The sequence below is a fragment of the Plectropomus leopardus genome, chromosome 1 (assembly GCF_026936395.1).
Source record: "Plectropomus leopardus strain MGB_pleo_1.0 chromosome 1, ASM2693639v1, whole genome shotgun sequence".
Lineage (NCBI taxonomy): Eukaryota > Metazoa > Chordata > Actinopteri > Perciformes > Serranidae > Plectropomus > Plectropomus leopardus.
The window spans coordinates 4,232,187-4,259,355 of record NC_142176.1 but is presented as its reverse complement, the minus strand read 5'-3'; the positions used below and the strand labels follow the sequence as shown (position 1 = coordinate 4,259,355).

Genomic DNA, 27,169 nt, shown 5'->3' with positions numbered 1-27,169 from the left:
AATATTCATTAATTTTCAGAATTTGAACCCTTTAAATGCCAGGTTTTTGTCATGATGCCACTATGTTTTTAGATTTAAAAAAAACAAACAAAAACTGAATTATTTTCAATATACTACATGCAAAGTAGATTTTTTTTTATTATCACAGCCTGGGATATGTTAATGATTTGCATCAATTGTGAGTGACAGAAAAAAAAGATGTCATCAAGTGTAAAACAGTAAAAATGAAAACAATTCTAATGCAAAAGCCCAGAATGACACCTAGAAATAATACATAAATATATAAATATAAATATAATAATACATAAACGCATGTTTTTATGCTTTGATGGCTGTGGGATCAAAAATTGCGGTTTGAATGGGTTTCAATGGTGCATTTTTTTTTGTCTGACTGTGAGAACTGTGTTTACACGGTGTATGTTGGACTTATTGTCGGAGCCGAGCTGGAAATTCCAAGATTAAACAAAAATACTGCCGAAATTTCTGCCATAAGCATAAACACAGCCAAAATGACCAAAAACACGGAGAATGAAAAGTGTGTTAAATGTGCCAAACAGTCCCTAAGAGTTCATGTAGACTTTATTTATTCAAATTTAATTTAAATGTCTCTTTCTGATCTCTCCGCTCTGCTGTCCGAACTGACCTCTAAGATGAGCGCCACAAACAAGTTGACCCACATGACCGAGGAGGTGAGCCACCAGCACACAAAGTAGATCTTCGACCACCTGAGGATAAACAAAACGCGTCATCGTTATCGTTTCCACGATCATCGCCAGCATCAGCTGCATGTAAAATGCATTTCGTCTTACTCGGTGGTGTAACGGCTGTACGCATCCATGAAGGCCTGCCAGTTATTTACTACCATGACGTCATACAGCAAGATGAGGGACGCCTGAGAGAGAGGGACGAAAACATGTTTAAAATTTCCTCTGCACTTTTATTCTGAGTGACTGCAGCGGTCTCAAACACAGTCCTAAGTACATCACAAAAGTACCTTTAAACCATGACAGCAATAACTCATCACCTTCAAAGATCAAACACGTAGATAATTACTTTAAGAAGTGCATCTAGTTTAGTTTAGTTTATGTGCACACAATTAAAAAGTGTAGTTCAGGAGAAATCTGAAAAAACTAACGTTAACCAAAACAAAAACAAGAAAGAAGAACAAGAAACAAACAAACAAACAAAAACCTCTAAATTAACAGTTTAAAAACAAAAGATAAATGACGTCAAATAGCAGAAAAAGTAACAGTAAATGCTAATAATAATAATAACAATAATAATAATAGTTAAAAAATAAAAATAAAAATATAATAATAATAATAATAATAATAATAATAAATAAAATAATAATAATAAAAGACAAGAAGAACATAGAACAAAAAAAATGTGCAGGAAAGAAATATATATATATCCATATCTATCTAGCTATACAACTATATAACTATATATATGTTTTGTTCAGTAAAACAGAATAAATCACAATAAATATAAATTTAATACATTTTACTCACTGCAAAGTCATCAAAGTTATTCGGCCAGTAGCCGAGCTGCTCGTAGGTGCCGCACTCCATGCTGAAGTTAGACGTGATGTTCTCCATGGACGTGTTGGTGAGCACACTACACACACACACACACACACACACACACACACACACACGCACACACACAGACACACAGACAGAGATGACTCACTAAACCAGCAAACGCATTTATTGGCTTTTAATTGAATTTGAGCTATTTATTTATTGACTATTTATTTATAAATTTTAGTCTGTTTTACTACATGCTTTGTTATTTGTTATGTTATCAATTTATTTTTATTCATTTATTAATTATTATTATTGTTTATTTCTTTTTAATTTACATTTCATCAACTATTAATAGTATTGTATTTATTTTTTTACTTTCTTAATCAGCTGACCCCTTGATCTGGAACAAAAAGTGCTGTTTATTTTATATATAATATATATAAATTCTTTAATTAAGCCCAACAACAGAGCAAGTTGTTTTAGTCTACAGGTAATTTACCTGTAAAGACACTTTTCCTGCATGTTTGCTGTAATTTAAACACACATAACAGGATGTATGCCATTTCAGTGACATTTACTTTTCTACTGTATAACAGGTTTTAATCATGATCTCTCCTGCAGGTGGAAATTCATTCGTCAGGCTGCTTAAGAAACAAAATGCCACATTCTGTGTAAACTACCAGGTTTCACTAACTTTAAATCTCTTTTTTTTCTATAATCTTTCCTCGCTGTTTGCAAAAAGCAGTGCACAAAACCTTCAAGTCACGAGCCTTGTTGATGTGCTCTTACTGCAGGTGACGTCGTACCTGATCTCTGGAGGAGGTTTAATGGCTCCCTCAAACAGCCAGATCCCAAAAACAGCAAACACGTAGTACACCACCTGCACACGGAGCATCAAGAACTCATCAGCCAGCCTCCCTTTAATCCCTTTACAAAACCCTGCTTCTAAAACTCTTATTTTTTTGCAAGAACGTCTTTTAAAAACAATATTTAGAGTTTGAAAAAAAGATTTCATGAGCCCGAAATGATCTTGTTATTGTTCAGTAGTAACATAGTAGGGTTAAAAATTGTGAGCACTTTCCTTAATCGATAAATCAGTAAAATTAAAGATATTTGCAAATAACATAAAATGTTGTTTATTTCAAACAAAACCAAAATGTGTTTAATCCTCAGTCAAAGCTCACAGCAACATATTGAATATATTTTTACAGAATTTCATAACGTTTGATTAATCGATTAAATTTCACATGTTTGATTAAATTCTTAACGACTGATTAATTGATCATCGATTAATTGTTATCATCCCAAATAGACAGATAGGTAGATAGATACTTTATAGATACTTTATCCCACAGGAAATTCAAGCTTAAACTAAATTAAACAATAAAAACACAATAAATGCAAAATACAAACACAATAAAAACATAATAATAAATACAGTTAGAAAAGTGCAGTTGTTCTAATTAGAGATCGACGCCCAAATCCCCGCCAGCAAATTAAAAACACATTCAATGAAATTAAAATTTTGTGTACTTTTTGATCACAATTATGTTTTCTACCTGTACTTACTTTTTCAGATTAACAATTATAAAACTTCATTGACGCCACACGGTTGTTTGCATCTGTGCACCAGTAAAGTTGAAGTTACGGTTTACATTCACGTCTGTGAAAACTCAAACAGAAGTTCTCCACAATCAGCACAGTTTCAAACTGACCTTGACCTTCGACCAAGGTCACGAGAAAACCAGCTTTGTTTTCCCGAAAGAACGAGAAAAATAAATCCATATCGTGAGAAAACGAGCGTCATAATCTCAAGATGACGGCATGAATAAGTCATTATCTTGAGAAAACAACCGGAAAAATATCGTTATCACGAGAAAACAGTGAAAATAAAATGTAAACAGCTGACTGAAGTGTTTTCACTCACCATCAGTATCCCTGCGAAGGCTCGCAGGTTCTTCACCAAGTCCAACAGCGTGCTTGCAACTAAAGCCATGAGCTAAAAAACAGGAACAAAAACACAGAGAAGTTTGATTATGATGACACAAAAATAAAACACCGTGTTGCGGTTATCGTGGCTTTAAAAAACAACATTTCAGTGTTTTATGAAAATCCTCCTGACGTCACCACAGTCACAGGTGTTGTTCAGGCGTACCTTGATATCAGGGATGATGCGCAGGAAGCGGAAGACAATCAGCATGTTGATCAAACGGGTCATCTCCCACAGAGACATTACACCGTGCAACGCCGGGTCCCTGTCGTGAGACACACATCAGCGAGACAGTTTGCTGTACATTAAACAGATTGATGATTTCAAAGAGGCATGTCTACAATTCTTTTGTCCTGCAAATTATAAAATATATACAGTCTGCAGTTAAGAAGCATTTTGAGCATTTTATAAGAATTTTATAATTCACTCCTGAGTCCAAACACAAAATGTTCGCTGCAACATTTAAGGCAGTGATTCCCAATTGGTGGGTTGCGGTCCAAAAGTAGGTCGTGGGTCTGTCCTTAATGGACTGCAAGAGACTAGCGAGCATGTCTAGTTTGTAAAAAACTGACTGTCTTGGGTTTTTTTTTACCCTCCCTAAAGCTACAATATTTTTCCTGGAGCCTCCCTGAGTGACTCGGGGGAAAATGAATGAAGTGTTCGTCCCATACGATGAGTTCAAAGACTGTGGAAAAATTTATAACCCAACAATATTTTTCCGACTGTGATAGGTTACATTTCGGCAAGTTTTAATTTGTCGAGTCTGCAGTTTGGAAGGCATGTTCTCCTTAAAAATCGCTATAAATTGTTAGAGAAAAAAAAACTAAGAAAAAATATAATTAAAAAAAAATCAATAAAAATAAAAAAGGCAAAAAATTTTAAAGAAAAATATTTGCCAAACGTTTTAACAAATTATCCCAAATTTTAAAGGAAAAAAAAATCACCAAAACTTTGAAAAGAACAAAAGGCATGTTTTCTTTAACAACTGCTGCAAATTTTTAGAGAAAAAAAACTGCCAAAAAATTTTAGAGAAAAAAAAATTGCCAAAGATTTTAAAAAAAATCAACAAAAATAAAAAAGCCAAAAAACTTTAACAAAATATTTGACAAACGTTTTTACAAATCACTCAAAATTTTAATGAAAAAAAAACACACAAAACACCAAAACTTTTAAATGTCCTCAAATGCTAGAAACACCGCTGCTTTTCACTAAATGCAATTTATTCTTGCAATATATTTTATTCCACTGTGTTTTAAGACTACGTGTTATTCAGAGAAGACTGGATATGTGATATTTTCTCTTAAATGCAGATCCAGAAGATAAATACTCATTTAGACCTTTTTTTATGGACATTGTTACATTTAAAACGTAGAACTTGAGTCAACTTTTGCATAATTTTGCTCCTTAAATGTGAATCATAATTGCAGAGTTTAAAACGAGAGGCACAAACTGAAGTTGAACGTACAAAACTTTCACTTAAAAATAATTAGAAGAAAATGCAAACATACCATTTAGAGTGAGGAAGCCTGTAGGTGACATATATAGTGATCTGTAGGACCTGATGAAGAAAAAATCACATAAAATCAGTAATGAATGAATCAAAAGTAGAAAATCAAATAAATTTGTGTCCTGCAAAACCAGCAATCCAGTTTTCCAGTTAATTTTTAAAGGTACATTTAATTTTCTCATACAATGCTTGTATTTTATTTTCCTGATGTTTATTTCATAAAAATCGTCTTATTTTTTGCTTTATTTTTCTTTTGTTTGTGTTAGGATAACATAACATAGGATAACATAACATAACATAACATAACATAACATAACATAACATAACATAACATAACATAACATAACATAACATAACATAACATAACATAACATAACATAACATAAAATATAACATAACATAACATAACATAACATAACATAACATAACATAACATAACATAACATAACATAACATAAAACAAAATAAAACAAAATATAACTAAACTAAACTAAATAAATAAATAAATAAATAGCCCAGCAAACCATCAGGAAGGTTTGTGCTGCTCATGATTACATTGTGCGGAGTTATTACATAACATGTATATTTATTTGACTAACTGCTGCTGTATTGTAATGAATGTGACAGTAACAGGTGTGTGTGTAGGTGCAGCTGTGTTACCAGCAGCAGGATGGTGAGGAAGCCGTCAAAGATGTTGTTCCTGTAGGACAGGTAACCCTTCAGGCCGAAGGCAAAGATCTTCACACACATTTCAAACAGGTAATACAGGATGAAGCACAGGTTGATGATCTGGAGGACAGAAGTCAGTTCATTCATGAGTTACGGTGTGATCACGATTTCAACGGGGCTGCAACTTAGGAGGCAAAAAAAAAAGTAAAAACTGACAAGAAAATTACCTAAAAATTAGCTAAGAGAGACAGAGACAGAGAATCATTAGCAAATAAAAAATCTGGAAAAATATCAAGAAAACTATATTTATAGTTATTATAATTATATATTTTTAAATTTTACAAAAAATATATGATTTATATTTATTATTAGCATTTTATCACTTCCTCAGATAGTTTCCTTTTTTCTGTTCTGTGTTTAGTAATCATCCTCTGTGAAACATGAACTGTAACGCAGAATATGACTGCGTTCACCTCTATGACGTAGTTGTCTCTCTCTGCTGTCGACTTGTCAGAATTCAGCACCAGGACGGTCTGAAACACACACGTGAGATAAGATAATCCGTTATAAGTCTGATAATAGGAAACATTCGTATTGTTACAACAGCAGGGCGTGAACAGAATAAGCAAGCAAACAAAAGAACAATGGAAATAGTAAAACAAAACAAAGTAGAGTATTAAAAAGCAACAAGGAGCAAAAAAAAGGTGCAAAAGTTAAAATGTATATATATATATATATAAAATAAAAAAAATCAAGGTGCAATAGTTAAAAAAAAAAAAACAACAAACAAACAAAAAAAAAAAGGTGCAAACTCAACTGTTACAAAAATACATAAATCTACACATGGAGGAAAACTGCCCTTTTGGTATAAGTCCAGGTGGTTTGTGTGTGTGGTTTACTGAGGGTGTATGCACATATACATGTATGCATATAAGTGTGTAAGTGTGTGTGTGTGTGTGTGTGTGTGTGTGTGTGTGTGTGTGTGTGTGTGCGCACAACTTACACATATGCATATAACATTAGCCAGAGCCACCGCGTTGCCAAGTACAGTGAGGTAGTAGTGAGTGAAGATCAGCTGGAGTTTCTGCAGGACTGGAGAGTTATACTGGGGCAAAGGAGGGTGCTGGGAGGCGCACGCACACACACACACACACACACACACACACACATACACATACACACGCACACAAAGAGTCAGAGATGTTAAATATATCAAAGTGAAGCGTAATGTTGAACGAGTCTTTGAAGCAGCAGAGGCCGTGAACAAAGCTCTACCTCTTTAATTCGATCTTTATCCAGCTCGTCAAATATCTTCTTGAACTGCTCTCGATCCATGAGGCCGACATCTGCGTACTGCTGCGCCTCCTGAAGTCAACACGGAGGAGAGGAAACAGTCAAAGTGCAGAACTGCAGGACGTGTGTGTGTGTGTGTGTGTGTGTGTGTGTGTGTGTGTGTGTGTGTGTGTGTGTGTGTGTGTGTGTGGTGTCAGCTCTGACCGTAGTGATGGCCGTTCTGTAGTAGCTCTTCATCTGGACTCTGGACATCACCTTCAGCACCACATCAACATGCACACTCTGCCTGAGACAGAAAACGACACAGCTCTCTCCGTGTTTTCTGTTCATTTGATAACTGTGGAAGAATATTCTGACCAGGTCCTGGTCTGCTTTGAATTGGGGGGATGGAACCAGATGTTGGTGAATAATATGAGTTACTGTTCAGGCATGTACGCTGATCTGGTTCATATTTTTATACGAAGCATTTTGATAAACAAACTCAGTTTTGTGTCTTTTTATGCATTAATGGCAGTAAAACTCAATTCAGAGCCTGTGGGCCAAATCGGGTCTCCAGTAGGATGCCAGAGGGTGACAGAGGTCCTGGCTAAGACCCTAATGTCCTAAAATCATAGAAACATCCTAAAATCTTGGAAATGTCCTTAAATCCTTGAGATGTCCTAGAATTCTAGAAATGTCCTTCAGTCCTTGAAATGTCCTAAATCTGAGAAATTTCCTAAATCCTAGAAATATTAAACAAAATGCTATAAATGCCTAAAATCCAAGAAATGTCCTAAAATCTGAGAAATTCCCAAAAATCCTAGAAATAACCTGAAATCCTAGAAATGTCCAAAAATCCTAGAAATGTTTTAGAATCCTAGAAACATCCTAAAATAAGAGAAATGTCTTTAAATCCTTGAGACGTCCTAAATCCTAGAAATAACCTGAAATCCTAGAAATGTTCAATAATCCTAGAAATGTCCTAGAACCTGAGAGATGTCCTAGAATCCTAGAAACATCCTAAAATCCTTGAAATGTCCTAAAATCACAGAGACATGTCTGGCCTAGCTGAGTGTCCTTGCTTTAGTGATAACGACTGCAATGCTATGCATAGAGCCGACCTTGATTCTGACCCACACTGAAAACTGTGGTGAGCCTCCTGCTCCACCGGACGCAGTAAATAATAACATAAAATAAAATAAAACATGCGTGTCTCTTACTCAGCAGGCTGCGAGGCTCCCTGGCAGGTGAGGACTTGGAAAGCAGCTCTGATCCCCAGCCGTCTTCTGATGATGGACGTTTGGACGGACATCTGGAACAAAACATGAACAGAAAGATTACAGAAACTGTAGAGTTTCATGTGCAAATCTGTGCTTGTTAGTCGTTAGTTTTAAGGGCTAATATAATTATATAATTCTTGAGTAAGACAGTTAGTAAGATGATGAAGAGAAGAGTTTGATGCTGTAGCATCCATTCAGACATCTCTGAATATATGAATTGCTGATCATGCACACTGACTTAGGGCCCGCTTTATTATTACACACAGTCGTGTTGCTCTGTGCACAAAATGCGCTTTTCAAAATCAGGCTATAAAAAATATTAAAAATTCAAAGGCAAAAGCCCAGAATGACACCCAGAAATAAAAACAATGCATGTTTTTATGCTTTGATGGCTGTGGGATCAAAAACAGCAGTTTGAATGGGTTTCAATGGTGCTTTTTCTGCACAGTATGAATGCAACAATTTAGTTTCCACAGTGTATTTTAGACTTATTGTAGAAACAGAGCTGGAGAGATTAAACAAAAATACACAATCTCGTGTGTTGTTTTTGTCAACCCTTTAACGCCCCGATCGACATCAGTTTTCTTGTGCTGCTTTCAGATGTGTCTCACCAGAATTTAAACCTCTGAAACCTGAGAAAACTGGTTAGATTTCTTTTAAAAACATGCGGAAAAGAAAACATAATAAGCAACTTGGAAAGAAACTGCAAAAAACCAACTAAAGACTACAAGATATAATCACAAAAGGAGGAAATGTCCAGAAACTTTATTTATATTTCTTGTAACTTTATATTTAAAATTATGTTACAGTATTAATAATTTTTAAGCACTTTTTTATGTCGTTTTCTTGTTTTTTTGTTTTGTTTTTACCTTTCCTTCTTTTACTTGCTTTTGTGAACTTATTTTCAGGTAATTATTTTTTTCTAGTTCCCCGGAAAAAAAAATCAAAGCCAATTTGCTTCGGTTTCAAAGGGTTAAAACACTGACAGATTTACATCAACTAGAGTGGTAACACATGATTGATGCCTTATTATTGATACTGTACTGTTACTGATGACTTTAAATTCGTACTATTTGAATACGTACGTTTTCAAAATCTTAAAATCCGGTTAGACTGCTTATATTCCAGCAGATGGCAGTCAAACTGCAGACCCCGGGGTTTGAACTGGTCTATTTATAAGCTCTTGCTGGGTGATGTAAAATAAGAATGAAACCCTGACCAGTTCATTATGGTGCAGATTTGATTTCACAGTTTCAGGAGTCTGCTGAAGGACTTTTTTTTATACATTGTGTGGAGAAAAAGAAGCCAGTAGAGATTATTTCCAGTCTAACTTAAACCGGTTGTTCGATTTTATGTGAACCAGCTGAACCCACGTTTTTCATGATGATGCATTTTAGCAAAATAATAATAAGCAATATGATAATTAACGTAATGTTAACTTTGTTTATAAATGGACAATGTACCTTTTTTCAGTTTTCAGCACTTTTTCTGGTAATATTATTGTTTGTTTATTATTTTTGTTTTTCTATTTTTTGTTGCTTATTTACGGGTAATTTTCTTGCCAATGTTGGGGGATATGTCATGTTAAATTGCCCATTGTCCTCCCCTCATGTTTTTTCCCCATTTGCTTAGTTTTCAAAGGGTTAAAAACAGAATTATGACTCAACGTTGGGCGTATGCTGTAGTGTATGAAATGACAGAGCACTTAAAACTGCCAAGGCTCAGTTTTTTCGTGTTGCCACACCTGCTTTTCCAGCCGGGAATAATTTAATAGCAGCACTCATGATTTGTTTAGTAAAAATGAAATTCCCTCTCACATTAGAGGCTCACATGACTGACGCAAAAAATCAAAACTCTGCTTGCGTTGGGTGGTTTCCTGCAGGAGTGTGTGGAGGTGTAAGTGCAGGATAACTCTCAGCAGCATGATGTCATTCGGTATGAGTGTCTGTGTGTGTGTCTGTGTCTGTGTGTGTGTGTGTGTGTGTGTGTGAGACTCACCAGTAAATATCCCCTGAACTGGTTATAGATGATGGCTGTCAACAAGTTCATCAGACAGTAGGTTCCTGCAGGGAAACAAAACACTTTCCCACTCAACGCACATTGATTTGGCTTAAACAGTAACCTATGATCACTTAAAGGACGGCTCCATTACTTTTGGGTATTTTTACATAATTTTTCATGAAGTGTTCGTTCTGCATTTTACATCTGAACAGTCAAATTTGGGTGTTTTAGCATATAAAATTCTACTTTCCAAAGCCCTTCTTATTAGTGTTTTCCCACGTGACAATTGCGTTTCTACATATAAAGTCTGAGCCTGTGTATTGTCCCTCTTCCAGATTTAATTTAAAAAACTTAATTTATCTCAGGTGGGATGGGGGGCTGGGGCATCTGGAGTTCAGCCTCATATATAAAGGTTACCGTCCTCCTGTTAGTCCTAGCTGCAGGGCAGCGCAGCTTAAAAAGCAGAGTGACCGTCCTATGATTTTAAAGCAGGTGTTCACTGTGCTCTAATGGTGCTTTTTGTTATTTATTGTTTTAGAGTTGAACCAGCAGATGAATGAAGAGGTTTTTATGCTTTAAAACAGAGAGCCCTAGGAGGTTAAAAAGAGGTGAATTCACTGTGTCATGTTGTGCAATATCGATAAGATAAATAGTTGAATGAATCGTTCAAAAATAATACTTTATCGAAAAATATTATAAACATAAATCTACAAGTTCGATTGCAACTGTTGCTGTAAAGGCGGGCGAGTGGGTTTAATGAGTTTCTGTGTCCGGTGTGACGGCGTTTGATGTCCCTGACAAACACTGTAGTCCGATTTAGCTACTTGTTGGCAACCGCCTTTTTTAAAACGCATTAAACCTTAATAGTACAAACATTGGGTTTATACGGATGTATTTTATCTTTATTTTATTTTATCTTTATTTTGTCTGTTAACCACAGACCTTAATTAAGGCATTTTACCACAAACCCATTCAAAAAACCCACAGACTTTAAGATGAGGGAACTGGAAGTGGAAATATTTGTGTGGGGTTGTGTGGGGTTTGGACTGAATACTGCAGATCACGACAGGATTTCCACCAACAACATACGCAGAGAGACCAGTCAGACCAGAGGGGAGAAACAAACAAAGCGCCGGGCAAAGAGAGGGAGGAGAGCCGGCATCAGGGCGAGGCTGACCCGACTTGGACCGAGAGCTGTTCCTCTAACAAGACTCCTTCTGTCTAATGTCCGGTCACAGGAGAATAAAGTGGATGAGATGTGATTGACGCTCAATCAGCAACGGGAACAATCAGAGACTGCTCTGTGCACATCTTCACAGGACGTGGTTAACCCCTAAAATCCCGGATCAAGCTGTTGCACTAGATGGGCGGACCTTGTTCAGAGCTGACAGGACACAAGACTCTGATGCAAATTCAAAAAATACACTGCAGGAATTGTTAATGTCATCAGCAGCAGCATGCCCGAACAAATGAACTGGAATTTTTATAGTAGCTGATGATTTAAAAAAAACTCATCCATACTCCAAAGATGTAGCAGGATTAAGGACAAATTGAAATTCTTTTTTTAAACTTTGTTTTAAAATAACTAATAAATCTACATTATACTAAGTGCCTCATACAACCGCATTTCAAAAAATCAGAGCTATCCCTTTCTATTATGATTACTACCAGCAGATGGAGTCGACCTTTAAAGCTGCTGCTCTGACACAGACAATAATAATCTCTTTCTTACCGATCACACTGAAGGTCACGAAGAAAATGGCGTATCCTCTGTTCTGAGAGTACGCCGGGATCATCACTACGACAGAAAAGGTCACAATTTGACAAAAGGTCCATAACAGAAACAATAAACAGTGGTCGACAAACTATCGTGTGACTGATTATGTACCATCCGGGTTGTTGGCTGTGGTGAGCAGCACCAGCAGAGAGGTGAGCGAATTCGTCAGGTTTCTGAAATGTAACCTCCACTCTCCGTTCTTCTTTGGGTCCTGAACAGAAACACATCAGGGAGTAATGAGCAGAGACGAGCAGAGGCACAGTGGACTCACACCTCATATTGTACATTTTCAATATAGTAATAAAAATTAGGGTCAACCGATATTGTTTTTTCAGGGCTGATACTGATACTGATTGTATTATATTCATGAGAGCGATAACGATATTTGGAACCGATATGCATTTACAATAAAAATGAAAATCATATGCACCAGATTCTTTAAAAAACAGAAAATAAAAACCCCTGCTTTAATGACAATAGTAAAATAATAAGGCCTTTTGCAACTCCAGGATTTCTAACTTGATATTAGGATTCAAACCACTAATGATTTTAACAAGGTTAAACAAATATTATCCTTAATCCACGATATCCACCAACACTGTTTTGTACTTCCAAATGTCTAAAAGCTAAAGTATTAAACAAACAATAGTATGCTTCTTTTTATTCAATGTGCCATCCCTGTCTAGACCTACAGACTGAGTAAGGTTGTTTTCCAGGGAAGGATTTCTTGTAATCTGCGTCATTACAAACGTTGGTGGGGTTTTTAGAGAGGTTTCCTTTCTAACAAGTTCTTGGAAATTATTGTGGCCTCAAGTATATTCAAGTAGCTTCACATACACACCTCTTCCTCCCAGGCCTGAGGCCTTGAGGGGAAACTTTGGTATTTTTCGACCTGAAACCAATTTGCATTAAATTTTGCATGCATTTGTGTGTGATTGACCTTAAAGAGACAACAATTTTTGAAACAGGTCCAGTCCCAAGAGAGACAGCTGCAACCACAGCGACAAAACGGGCTGCAACATAATGATTAATTTACACCCACTGAAAGTGTTTCCTTTTGCCTCTGACAGGTTGAGATTTCTATTATAAATATCTGAAACATTCCTCCATCACTGACCAGGACATAAGATGCATAGGAACAAGACCTTGTGATGACTATCCCCGACAACATCTGGGACCTCAGCATTAGTCGCATTTATTCCTCGTCCACTCACATCTGCCACTTCCTGCTGCAGCTCAAGGTCTTTCACCGTCTCTATTTCACTAAAGCTAAACTTTCAAAAATGTTCTCCATCTCCGATGACAGCTGTCCGAGATGCAAACCAGCTCCTGTGACAATGAGCCATATGTTCTGGTCCTGTAATGCTTTTGGACTTTGGACCCCTATTTGGGAGGTATAATCGCACTTAGATACCTCTGACTAAATATGTTGAGAAACTGTCCTTTCTAGCAGCTTACGGTGTTTGTTCGAGCTATCAAAAATCCCTTTTCTTTACTTTTTTGTTTCAAATTTATTTGGAGGTAGGGCGTTTTGTCTTTAATACTGTGACCACCTGTCTATTGCCATTTGTTGGCAATACTTGTTTGTACGGTCATGAAGAAAAATGTATAAATATCGTGTTAAAAAAATGTCTGACAACATTATGTGAAAGATTATGCAGATAAATAAAATGTTTTTTGGCTTCTTTTCACTGATCCAGTCTGTTTGTTACTGTCTCTCTCAAGGAGAAGTCTCGTTCTGAAATCTCGCGACAAACATGGTAAACAGAGGAGTGCCGGGAAGAGTTTGTTGTGTTTGAGTACATGAAGCATATTTTAGTAAAGATTTTCAGTGTCATGGCTAAAAATTTAGCTGATTTAGACAATATGGAAAAGTCTGGAAGATTTCAGACTTTTCCTTGAGTGAGACTTTGTAAAACACTGTGGGAACCAAGTCCAGTTCAAACTACATCTAAGCCAACAAATCAGCACATTCAGTACAATATTTAGAATTTGGAAAGTCCAACACAAAACTTTATTAAAATGCCCTTAGCAAATGTTTAATGAAAATTTAAAATTTCAGCATCAAATACAACTTCCCAGCAACTTTTTTTTTGAAAATTTAAAAAAGAAACTAAAAAAAACTCCCTGATACATGTTAATTTTTAATTCATCCTGGACAGCATTTTATGGTACAGAACATACATTAATACAGACAGTTCAATTTCCCCTGCTGTTCGGATTTTTTTTTTTAAATTAAATTTAAAAAGTATTAACAAGCTCCCTAATAATAAAAAGATGCTGACACTTTCTTAATAATTAATTAATTAATTGATTTTATCTGCGATCACTGAAATGAAATGCTGATACAGATAATCGGCAAAATGCCAAATATTGGCCCCAATAACCGTCCAGGTCAATAACTTGTCGACCTCAAAAACTGACTGTGCACATTTGCCGGTAAAGGATTACATAGCAGGCGGTTTTGCAGCTGCCTGCTGCAGATGTCTCTCTCAATACTGGACCAATTTCAATAATTGTTGTCTTCATTAGTCACTTAAAGCATAAAAAACATTGGAGAGTAGGGTACAAATACCAGAGTTTTGCTTTAAAGCTTTGCTTTTATTTACACATATTAGATATCCTGTCCATCCGACCTCTCCTGGGTCGGTCTGAGACATTATTATTAATCATATTTTTGTGTTTCTACTTTTGCAGCTGTGTTTTCTATGCAGACACTGGCATTTATTTTAAGCTGCTGAGTCGCAATCACAGTCCGGGACATGTCCAGACACACACACACACACACACACACACACACACACACACACACACACACACACACACACACACACACACACACACACACGTGAGTGAGCTCACATGTCAGCAGCAGCACAGCAGTGTGTGTTCAGCAGGGTGTGGCCACATGAGCCTGAACTCACCTCATTTTTAGCAAACAGCAGCATGCCGATCATAGTGAAGAGGCAGAGGTGGAGCGCCAGCAGCAGGATGACGCTGCACAAACAGGAGAACACACACACACACACACACACACACACACACACACACACACACACACACACACACACACACAGTGTCAGTGAATAATCTAAAATCTTCTCTAATTTTCTTAAGATACACCACACGAGTCTCTGGAATAACTTTAAAATGTTACAGGTTTATGCATTGCTCTTAATACTACAATACCCATGAGCTCCTGCAACTGTTGCAAAAGAAGCTGTCCGAATTGACAGATAATATAAAAGTGAAGTGATCTAAACTGCGAAACTGAGTAATTTATTTCACCTTGTATATGTTATCTCTTTTCTATTTTCTTGTAAATCTTTAATTATGTTTTTATTTTTTGTTACTCTGTAAAGCACTTTGGATAGCCCTGCTGTGTGAAATCTGCTCTACAAATAAAGCTGCCTTGCCTAATCAGGTTTCTACAAAGTCTAAAATTAAGCTCCTGCATGCAGTCAGAGGTGCACGCGACACATTTTAAAGCTCTGTGATTGGATGATTCTCATTGAAATGCACCCTGGGAGTCGTAGTTTTCTTCTACCTTTACATTTTTACAGACACGTATATATTTTACTCAGTATATTTTAACAGTTTCTCATCTTTTGCTCTGATGATCCAGCTGGAGGAGTTTCATGAGTCCTGAACGTGCTCCAGCTGTCAGTCAGCGAACAATGAGCCTCACGCAGGAAACAATAGAAACTACAACTCATTTCCTCGTATTTTTCTTCATATCCGGGATTTGTTCTAATTTTGTTAGTGCTTTGTGACTTCTGGCATTCACCAAAGTTTCTTATTTTTACTCCTTTCTCAAGTAAGAGAAATTTTCACGATGGGCGAGAGCACTTTTACCAAGATCAGAAAAAATCTTTTTTCCTTGTGTTTCTCCAACACAAGGAAATTTACATTTTGGGATCATTTGAGCAACATTAAAAATGCATACATGTTTCAGAGCAGTGACTCAACTTTTGGGGGCCTTGTTTAGCCCACGACATTATGCCAGGTGGCCCAAAGACCACTTTCTAATTCACAGGGAAGATGAATTAATTTCACCTTTTTTCATCCTTTGAAAATAAAGTGCTGGATTTTTTAAAAAAAGCATCAAATTAGAGCTTGTTTATAAAAAAATATTTTAAATAAAGTGTCAGGTGTGAGGGGAAGGCGTCCAGACCCAGCCACAGAGGCTAACTAACTGGCCTCTTGTCATTTTGCAAAATTGGCCCCCAGGCAAAGCAGGTTAAACACCTGTTTTAGAGTAACCAATGATTGAATTCTTCGTTGGCTAAAGAAATAATATTTGCTCAGTGATCCTAAAAATATAAATTCTTGGATGACTCTGAATAGCTCTAACTCTGAGATGCTTTGGCCCTCTGCCGACACAGAATTTACAGAACAGCAAATATTTTACTTTTGCTGGGTTTTTGATTTTCCTGTAACACCAGTACTGACACTCTGGAAAATCACAACTTTTCTTTTTCTTTTTTAAGTTTAATTAACATTATGGTGATTTCACTGCTGCTGTAGTTCTTCTTTGTAACAGCCTTTTTTGTTGGCATCTCACCAATTTTTGGGGATGTGCCAGATTATTTGCACTTGGCACAAAACCTGCTGTTATATAGTGTATGGGAGGGCGTTACCTGTGCTATTAAACAATGGGCCACACGCCTGTAGTTATTTATTTATCCATCATTCAGCACATTTGGGATTAGTTGAGCAGATTGTAGGAATTTTTGGTGCATCTGGAGTTTATTTTTCTATTTCCAGAAAATTAAGTGACAATATTTGAGAATGTGCAGCAAGAGGCAGATCATCGAATAACCTGAGGCTGAGGAAGAGCAGTCAGAGTAAATCACCGTCAGTCTGCGGCCACATTATAGAGAAGCAGCGACTCAATGACAGAAGTGAGAGTCCGCTGTGGCTTTTTGATTTGTTGAGCGGGGAAATTTTAATAAAGATAAGTGCAGGTGTCACTGTACCGTTTCAATGTTAATGTTACAACACTCGTATCGCTCTGCCCACAAAAATAAAGCTTTAAAAATATTATACATTACTATTATTTTCTACTTTCATTGAGTTAATTTTCTTAATCAGCATCAGTCCTAATCATAAATATCAAATAGTCATTCATTTTCAAAATTTCAACACTTTAAATGCCAGGTTTTTGTCATGATGCCACTATCTTTTCAGATTTTAAAAAAAGCACAAATTATTTTCAATATAGTACACACTAAGTAGATTTTCTCTGATGATCACAGTCTGGGATGTGTCTGTGATCAGCAGCAACATTGACTGTGACAGTGCAGCTCATGAAAATAGCATGTATTGTCTCCATATGTCAAATATGGTAAAATGATGTCATCAGATAGAAAATATTACAAAATTACAAATTCTAAGTCAAAAGCCCAGAATGACACCCAGAAATAATACAAGTCATGTTTTTATGCTTTGATGACTGTGGGATCAAAAATGTCGGTTTGAATCGGTTTCAATGGAGCATTTTTTGCACTTAACAGTCTGAATGTAACAATTTAGTTTCCACAGTGTATTTTAGACTTAATGTAGATACCATATGCATCACAGACAAAACTATCAAAAAATGAAGAACGAAAAGCGCTTAAAATGCTTTCCTAAGAGTAAAATGACTTTTTCAACCAGTGATATGTGATGAGAAACTGACGTGACGCAACATTATTATTGAGCGAGTTTGTTGACTTTCTGACTTAACCTCCACCTGTAATGTTTTCACTCACTTTAAACAAACACCTTTATCTTGCAACAGTCACATTGTTTTAAATAAGAAAAGAAAGTGTTGATAAATCAATAGCTTGACTGTAAATGAGACATTTAAGAGCTTCTTGAATAAAGAGATGTTGAACAGACCCGCCAGAGTCAAGTCTGAGGAAGGCCCCAAACATTTGAGTTTTTAAATTGAAAACCTTTTTATTTTTGAGCACGTTTAGCCCATACTTTTTTTTAAAAAAAAAAATTATTCAAATCGTGTTGTTTAACTTCAAGCTGTGTTGTTTTTACTTGAATTGTTATTTTAAGTGTGAATTGGGTTGTTTTTAACTTTTTTTAACTTTGACTTGTGTTGCTTTAAATTTGAAATTTGAAATGTTTTTTAACTTCCAGTTTTGTTGTTTTAACTCCCATTTGTGTTGTTTCAACTTTGAATTTTTCTCTTTTAATTTCAAATTGTGCTGTTTGTTTTGCCTTGTGTTGATTTAAGTTTGAAATGAGTTTTAATTGAGAATTACCTTTTGTATTGTGTGTTATTAATACTTCAAATTGTGTTTTTACTTAGAACTGTGTTGTTTTTTTACTTTCTAATTGTGTTATTTAGCTTCTCTACAGCACCTCGAGCCTACCGCTGTGTATGAAATGCTCTTTATAAATAAAGCTGCCTCGTCTAAAGGCGTCAGATACCTGGCGATCTCTGGCAAAGTCCTCTTGATGCACTTCAGCGTCTTTTTCATCAGGGACGAGTTCTGCAGGAGGAAGAACGGCCGTAGGAGTCGCCGCACTCTGAGTTTCTGATGAGCAGAGGAGAGACAAGGTGACTTTTTTGAATGCAGGATGCCACGTGACACCAAATTAACTCTGCCCTTCTCAACGTGGAGAACGTCACGTGTGAAGCCGCGACCTTGGGGTCTTGATGGTGCACTACGACACGCTCAGAGAAGCATCGCCGAGGGCAGCCTCACCTCGTCACACACCATGCTGACAGACAACACCCAGTCGATGATGGAGACGCTGATGACGAACGTGTAACCGATCAGCCATTTGCTCTTCCTGAATTCGTCCCAGCCGATCAAGTAGCTCTGAGGACAAAACAAGGAGAGTAAAGCAGTTTAACACTAGAACCACCAACATTCAATACCCCCTAGAAATACCAAATTGGATCATTTTGACCCCCTATCACAACAGCATTAATAAGAACAAATATGTCATTTCTTGAAGCAGGGAAGCGGTTAATTTTTATTTATTTTTAAAATCATACATGAGACTTGATAAAATAATAAAATTCCGTTTTTGAAGGTTTAGTATTTTATAATCGCTTCAAATCATGACATATAAAAAAGATGCATTTTAAAATAGTCACACTACTACAAGTTATAAGTGAGTTTGGGATAATAATAGCCTACGTTATTGACAATAAACAGAATAAGGAACCAGAGTGCTGTTTCTATGGGGGTCAAAATCACCCTGTGTGGTGGTTGGAGGTATACATTTTTAATTTTTTTTTAAAAATGTAAACTTTGTCAACATCTGTTTTATCTAACTTGATAAAGTTTTCAGTCATTTAGTTGCAACAAAAATGTATCTAGTGGACTGAAAAAGCTGAAAGTTGTTTTTTTTTTTAAATTCTAGCCGTATACCAAAAGTTTAATTTATACTTTATCTATATAATAAAAATAGAGATACTTGGCAGCCATGTAGTGATACAATATTGGGATAATAACAGCCTATTTCATTGGCAATAAACAGAATAAAGAACCGGAGCGCTGTTTGAGCGACAGTTGGAGGTCTAAATTTATTTTATTTTTCTGTCCCACAGCACCAAAAATTCAGTAGATATTCAACAACATGATTGTAGGAAAAATCAGGACTATTACTGACCAAGTAAAAGATCGTGTGTACATAGACCCTGTATATCTAATGTGATTTCACTTATCAAAGATTTTTATTGTTATTTTTGTTTCCATTAAATTTTATATTTTTCTTTTCTTTAATTAATTAATTAATTTTTTTTCCTCTAATAATATCTTTATTTTCTTTTTCAGTAGATTCTCTAAGGCCTATTATAATGTGATTTGGGTGGAGGTGGGGATATTGTTGTATATTAATTGTGTTTTTTCTCCATTTTAAAATGTATTTAAAAAGATAAAAAAGAAACAAGAGTATCTGGAAGCATCTCAAGTGGCAAATCAACTGGCGTTGTCTGTCTTGCTTTAACTAATTTTGCTTTTATTTATTCTGTTTCTTTTACTGACTTTAATTGACTTTGTTTTTGTTTCTTGTGCGTCTTTCAGTATTGTGAAAAGTGCTCTATAAATAAAATGCATTATTATTACTTTGATGGTCCTGACCCGGTTCTTGCTGGTCTTTGATGGTCTGACATACTGGTGTGACCAGCCTTTAAGCTGTGCACATTTATCTTCATGCATATCCAGTGACAGTAAACGTAACTGATTTATGCCCTTTGCTTTTCACACTTCACCCTCATGACGCTGTTATTGCTCCAAACTCAAGGACACTGATTTGGTTTCAGTTTCACAGGATTTTCACTGTTTAAACCAGCTAGAGTGACCATCGAAAATTATGCAAAAACACCTGAAGCTGCTCAAACAAGCTGGTCTTAAACTGGTCAAGAAGTTTTTTTTCAGCAGGGTCCACGTGGAGCGAGCTGCTGTTTTACCTTAACAGCCAGATCGAGGCAGAAGATGAGGAGGCAGACCATCTCGATGCTCTCGGTGAGGCCGCAGGGAGGCTCCCAGGCCGGAGAGCGAAACCGGGGGTCCGAGGAGAGGGACAGGGAGGACGGGCGCTCCACGAACGCCAGCAACAGCACCACGGCGATGGTTAGGCCCAAACCCCTGCAGCAGCGAAAGAGCACAGAAAGAGCGGCACAGGTGTCACTAATAACAGTAACTCTGGCTCTGTTCTGTTCAGCAGCAGCTAAATGGAATTCAGTTTGTCTAAAATAGAAAAATAAGCAAGTTTACAGTTTGTGTTTGTGTAGAAACGTGGCCCTAAACTTACTGACTGCAAACATAAACTCAGTGCAGTCTGATTTATGGACGTCGTGACCTGAGCAGGTGTGAACTTACCTGTGGTGTAAAGTAAATCTGCTCCACTAAGATAACTTAAAATTTTTCTTTTCATTTTAGCCTTTTACTAGAGCTGACTTTACTGCTTTGCATTTTGCTTTCCACTTTAGAATTTCATATTTTCCTTCATTTTATACACTATTTTTAGCATTATTTTTATTAATATTATCTCAACAGGTTGTATTTTCCATCTTTTGTTATGCATCCTATGCATTCAGTTTTTATCCTTATTTTTATTTTACTTTTAGTGATATTATCAAGGGGGTTTTATCGGTGTAGAGATGCATTCTATTAATTCTATTTTTACATGCAGCTTTTGTCTTTTCACGTGAAGCACTTGGTGCATGTAATTTCTTTGTTGTAAAGCATGTTAGGCTGCATTTCTTGTATGAAAAGTGCTATACAAATAGTTTATTATTAGTATTATTATTATTTCTACATTACCTTAATAAATTATATACTTTTAAGACCTGTTTCTCTACATTATACTGAACATGTTAAGATGAAATAAACTTATTAATCCTCAAAATTCTCAACGCTTGTTTCTTTTATTAACAGAATTTACTTGCAATTTTATTTTCAATACTTATTTACATTATATCATAAAATAACTTATGATGCTTAAGTACAGTAAATATCAGATACCTTAACACTTTTACTCAAGTAATATTCTAACAGGCAAATTCAATTTCTACCAAAGTTCTGGTAGGAAATCTGTATTTTTACTTAAGTTTCAGGTACTTCATCCACAACTGGAACTTACCACTGACAAATCCTCGAATAGTACCATCGATACAGGCGCAGCGAGCGGGCATCCACCCGGTGGTTTATGGAGCGGTACTAAAAGCAAGAGAAAAAGGGGAAGAAGACAGTAATTGAGGCATGATGTAGTAAAAATAAAAAAAAATTAAAAATCTTTAGGCTGACTTTTACAGTTTTGTGTAGTTGGAAAAAACAATACTAAAGTATAAACTTCTTCACCTATGTATTAAAATTTTTTCTATCAATAAATAAAATAAAATAAAATAAAATAAAATAAAATAAAATAAAATAAATTAAAATAAAATAAAATAAATACATTTTGAATAAAGCTCAAAATTGAGGTTTGTCATCAGAATTCAATGGGCTCATGAGATATATTTTCACACACTATAATCTCCGGTTGACATTCTTGGACTTCACTTCGGGGATCGTGTGATCATTTTCCAGTTTGTCTTGCATGCAGTCTTTGTTGTTTCACCTTGAACTTAAAGTGCTTCTGCTTTAAGAAAACAAATAACTCTGACATTTTTGCGGAGACTGTCTGGTTGTAGTGGAGCCTCTGTTTGTCCAGAGAAGGCTGGGGGGCTTTCTCCTGATCTAACCGATGAATTTGGTCTCCTAACTCTTGAAGCTCAGCTTTAATTAGTTTATGTCTACACCCCAAATAGATTATATAACCCCTCAAAAATGCTTTTAGAGTCTCCCACAGTAAACATGGGGAGGTCTCTGGGATATTGTTGGTTTTGAAAAATATTTATTTGCACATGCATGTATTCAGAAAATTTGGGGTCATTGAAATGTTGAGGATAAATTCTCAACAATGTCTCAGAGGAGCGCAGGCCACTTAAAGACATATTTCACTGCTGGAAATACGGACTTTTCTATAAAATTGGGCTGTCTCTGCAGTACAAAGAAGCAAATATTTTTAAAATTGGTGCTACAAGACCAGAAAAAACAGGAAAAAAAGATGCTTTTGCTCAAAGGGTAGAAAACCTACAACTACCAGAATGCACTGCATCGCATCTGACCAATAAACGCTCCTGATGGTGTGTGACGCAATATGAACTCGTCCATTTGGCACAATGGCGGCCAGCTGGCACAAACAATCTTGTCTTCCAGTGAAACTGTGAGCTAAAACATGTTTCTTTGAACATTTGAGGCAAGAGACAGTTTATATTTAAACAGGCGCTGCTAAGTTTTACCGTTTAATCTGTTTTATCGGCTTTCGTTTTCACTGTGCCGGAAGCAGTATGGTGCCAAATTTGTTTCTAGAAACATTTTAGTAGCGATACATGCAGTGCAATAACATAATGTTTATTTATATTTGTTTTACCGCTTAATCAGATTTTGGTCCGAGTTTGAGTGTCAGAGAGAGAGGAGCGGGTCTGTCTCTTGATGCACTTTTACTCTTTGTCGCGGACAATAAAAAAAAGCAGAAGTACAGCCTGTTATTCAAGCAACAGCCGAGAGCAAGTGAAACTCCGCTGGACTGTGTGTTTTGCATTAATATGCGTCATCTGGTGGAGTTTCGCCGGGGGACACGAGGAGATCTCGGCACTGGATAGATGGAGGAAGTTTGTCATCTCCACCGTTTTGATACAAAGCTGGTTAAAAATCAATGAATTATCCCTTTAAATTAAGCAGAAACTCACAATAATGGGAATTTATGAGGAAGAAAGAGCATGAAGGACATAGAAAAATATGATCCTATGTTTTGTTTTAATATCTTTGTACGTTCATTTACTTTTTCTAAGAAAAATAAGTGAGAAAGGTGACTGTTCTGACCTGTATGGCGTCCTCGATGAAGACAACAGCCTGTTGGATGTAGAGCTCCTCATCATCTGTGGACAGGGAGACGAGTGAGAGCAGTTTGACCATCTGAGCGACTCCTTCGTCTCAGTGAGAATTTAAAAATATATTTGTAGATGTCTCAGGTGTGCTCGGAGCACTGCGATCCTCACTGTCCTGAATCCCCATGTGTCCCTTCAGTCGGTAAAAAAACCTTCTCTCGCTGAAAAGGACAACACAAACTGCGCTGAGATGTTGTCTGTAGGACTGGTTGGATTGGGAGTTGAGGTGACGTTTGCTCTTTCTTGAGGCAAAACTGGGAAAAGCAGCAGCTGAGTGCTTTGATAAAGGTGTGGCTTCATTTTTCTGCCTGCGGTTTATCTCTACGCAAACACCAAAACTACCCACACACACACACAAAAACAGATCAGTCAATACGAATGAATAGAATATCAACCTAATGTACATAAGAAAATAAACAAGAAAAAAACAAACTGAAATTGTCATTACACACGACAAAAGTGTTGCACAGAAGACACAACATGCAGATGATTTAGTTATTCAAACACAGTTCGTGCTCCCAGTGTCACTGGACGATTTTCAATTTTTTTTTCTGTGTTGTATTTCTTTCTTTTTTTTAATGCAATTTTTCCTATGTATTGTTCTTATATTTTATATTTTTTGTTGTGTTTTAAAAAATTTTCCTGTGTGTTTTTATTTGTACAGCACTTTGTAATGTTGATTTTGATAAGTGCTATATAAATAAACTTTATTATTATTATTATTATTATTATTATTATTATTATTATTATTATTATTATCAAAATTATTGTTATTATTATTATTATTATTATTATTATTATTATTATCATCATTCTTCTTCTTCTTCTTCTTCTTCTTCTTCTTATTATTATTATTATTATTATTATGACAATTGATAATTGATATGATAATTTAAAGGTTTTAACATTTTGGGGGCAAGAATGTGAAAGTGATATTTTCAACAATAAATGGTCACCAGTGATTTTGCAGCTGCTAAGATTACACACACTAACAGATCATAACCGACGGTGCTTTTACAGCCACAGCGATGTTACATCTGAGTATGTGAGTATGATGGCTGATGTTTATATCTGCCATATTTTGTGTATTTTGTATATGTGTCCACTATAAAGTGCTTTTAAATAAAGGCCAAGTTAAAAAATCTGTATCGATGATGCCGCACCCAGATTTTCTTGTATTTTACACACACTCTCTGGTGTCGATCGAGTGTAAAACACGTACTTTTTGAGTGATTAATTTTATCGCCGCTCATCTTCTTACACCTCGTTTAAGAAAAATGACAATAAATCTACCTTGTAAAGTAAAACGGCGATACAGATAATCGGCATTATTAATGGCATGTGTTATAATTACATTATACATGTGTCACACAAATGAAGGAGTATTACTGGATGCGTGAGAAGAAAATAGAGTGAAAACGATCAGAGAAACGATCACAGTTATCACACAGCTCAGAGCTTCTTCACAGCTGTCAGGACACTGTGTTCGATGACTTTAACTTTTCCATGCAACAGTTACACAGACAGACACAATGACTCAGTCTTGACCACGCACATGCACGCACACACAAACACACACACGCACGCACGCACACACACACACACACACACACACACTCTGCTGACTCAGTGCTTCACAGCAGGATGTGTCATGGTGGTGGGTGCCACTGAAAGGGCAACACTTAAAACGGCTGCAACACTGCTGAAACACACACACACAGTAACAAACACACACACAGTAACAAACACACACACAGTAACTAACACACACCTCAGTGGACAAACATGTGTGAGCTGCAGCTCTCACACTCGTGTTGTTGCAGAAGCAGCCGAGAAAAAACAAAAACCGGCTGAGATACTGACTGACCTTAAACACCACAGACTTTAAATATCCACAAAACAGTAGAACAATAAATAATAATAGAATTTAGTCATATTTTCGGGTATGAATATAAGTAGCCAACAATAAAGTATCTTCCTGAAATTGTAAACAAAGTTAAATAAGTGGCTCCATTCATCTGTTAAACGGCATTTATTTGGCTGTTCTGTAAATTGTCTTGAATGACAAAACAGGAAAGGCCACAATGCTCGCACTAAATTTGGCTTGTAGTGCGTTACAGGACGCAATATCACTGCAGTACGTTAAAAATGATGACATTAAGGAAGAAAAGTGTGTGTGGTTGTGTTTTGTATTTTTGTGTGTCTTTCCAAACTGAGGTTAACCTTTTGAAACATCAGCAAACTGGCTGGATTTCTTTCAAAAGTACGGGAAGAAGGCAATGAGCAATGAAAGAAGAAGTGACCCAAAAATTAGCAAGAAAATCGTAACAAGTACAAGAAATGTTTTTTTTTTTTTTTTTTTTAAAAAAAGAGTGAAAAAGAAGAAAAAAGTTAAACAAGGCAAACAAGTCTTCGAAAAAAATTAATAAAAAATTAAATAATTTTGTAACATGATTTTAAATATGTAATTACAGTAATAATAAATATAGATCTTTTCCTAGCTTTCTTTTCCCTATTTTTCCCCCCAAATGAATTTCTAAATCTACTAGTTTCTTGCAATTTGTGGAACATTTCATGTTTTTTAAAGAAATCAAACCAATTTGCTCAGAGTGAAAAGTTTTAAAATATTTGTAAAAAGCGTTTGAAAGCCACGTAAGTAAAGAGATTTTTCTCCAGGTTTTAAACACACACACACACACACACACACACACTATATAACTTATATATATATATACAGTATATATACATATATATTCATTTTCTGTAATTTTTCAGGTCATATTCTGTTTGTTTTTGTTATTTTACGTATCTTTTTTTGTGCTTATTTTCAGGTAATTTTCTTATAACTCATTTCTTTCTCATTTTTGGATTGCGTCTTGTTAAGTTACTCGTTGTCTTCTCCCCATGTTACTGGAAGAAACAAATCAATTTGCTCCAGGTCATAAAGGGTTAAGGAGTAATTTAGCATTATAACTGCATACATTAACTTCTGTGGGTCCATAATAAAACACATGACAGTGAAACCTTTCATCCACAGCGTCCTGACTCACATGACACATAATTCAGTTAGCCATAAAGAGCGTAACAAAGGGAAGTACTCACAGCGGCTCATCGCTTTACTATCCTCTGCATCACAGTAATGAAACTAAATGCTAAAGAAAGACAATATATCTTTATTAAATAATCATGTGTTTGCTGAAAGAATAATTGTGCTTTTAGTAGAGGTGGTGGGGCCCTTTGCATATCTGTGCCCGGGGGCCCATTGGATCATAATATACCTGTGCAATCACAACAAACACAATGACAGGTGATGTTTGGGACTGTTACGCCCGCAAACGTTAAAACAGCCCACAAATTTAGTAAACCACCAACAGAATTCAAATCTGCAGCTTTTAATGTAATAATCCCACAATACTTTCTCACAAATGTAATAGTGATTATATTTGCAGGAGTCCATACTGTGCCTAATGTTTCTTTGAGTTATTTATTGACCGGCTCTGCCCAAATCTCGGACCCATCAGCAGGTATAAGTACATTTAAAAACAACAACAACAATGACCATAAAGATCATTTTTTATTTTCATATAACATTTGAGGGAACAATTATGCAAGCTGAAGATTTTCACTTTCAAACGTAAGAAATGTAGCGTAATTTTGTGTTGTTTGTCGTATGCAACTGCTATTACGTTTGTGGG

General features: G+C 36.0%; 1 protein-coding gene across 1 annotated transcript in view; it reads right to left on the bottom strand.

Annotated features, from left to right (window-relative positions):
- The window catches only part of tpcn2 (two pore segment channel 2), a 32,435-nt gene that overhangs the window by 4,059 nt on the left and 1,207 nt on the right, over window positions 1-27,169 (bottom strand). Inside the window, exons 2-23 of the mRNA XM_088084801.1 lie at window positions 23,410-23,465; window positions 21,626-21,702; window positions 20,451-20,628; window positions 18,736-18,852; window positions 18,458-18,564; window positions 14,953-15,025; window positions 12,140-12,239; window positions 11,984-12,049; window positions 10,249-10,313; window positions 8,191-8,282; window positions 7,196-7,277; window positions 6,974-7,063; window positions 6,702-6,821; window positions 6,172-6,231; window positions 5,690-5,818; window positions 5,031-5,080; window positions 3,688-3,787; window positions 3,460-3,531; window positions 2,339-2,412; window positions 1,515-1,620; window positions 810-892; window positions 644-725 (exon numbers count right to left, since the gene is read on the bottom strand). Of these exons, the coding sequence (XP_087940927.1) occupies window positions 644-725; window positions 810-892; window positions 1,515-1,620; window positions 2,339-2,412; window positions 3,460-3,531; window positions 3,688-3,787; window positions 5,031-5,080; window positions 5,690-5,818; window positions 6,172-6,231; window positions 6,702-6,821; window positions 6,974-7,063; window positions 7,196-7,277; window positions 8,191-8,282; window positions 10,249-10,313; window positions 11,984-12,049; window positions 12,140-12,239; window positions 14,953-15,025; window positions 18,458-18,564; window positions 18,736-18,852; window positions 20,451-20,628; window positions 21,626-21,702; window positions 23,410-23,465 (1,979 nt within the window). The remainder of the gene's footprint in view (window positions 1-643; window positions 726-809; window positions 893-1,514; window positions 1,621-2,338; window positions 2,413-3,459; window positions 3,532-3,687; window positions 3,788-5,030; window positions 5,081-5,689; window positions 5,819-6,171; window positions 6,232-6,701; window positions 6,822-6,973; window positions 7,064-7,195; window positions 7,278-8,190; window positions 8,283-10,248; window positions 10,314-11,983; window positions 12,050-12,139; window positions 12,240-14,952; window positions 15,026-18,457; window positions 18,565-18,735; window positions 18,853-20,450; window positions 20,629-21,625; window positions 21,703-23,409; window positions 23,466-27,169) is intronic.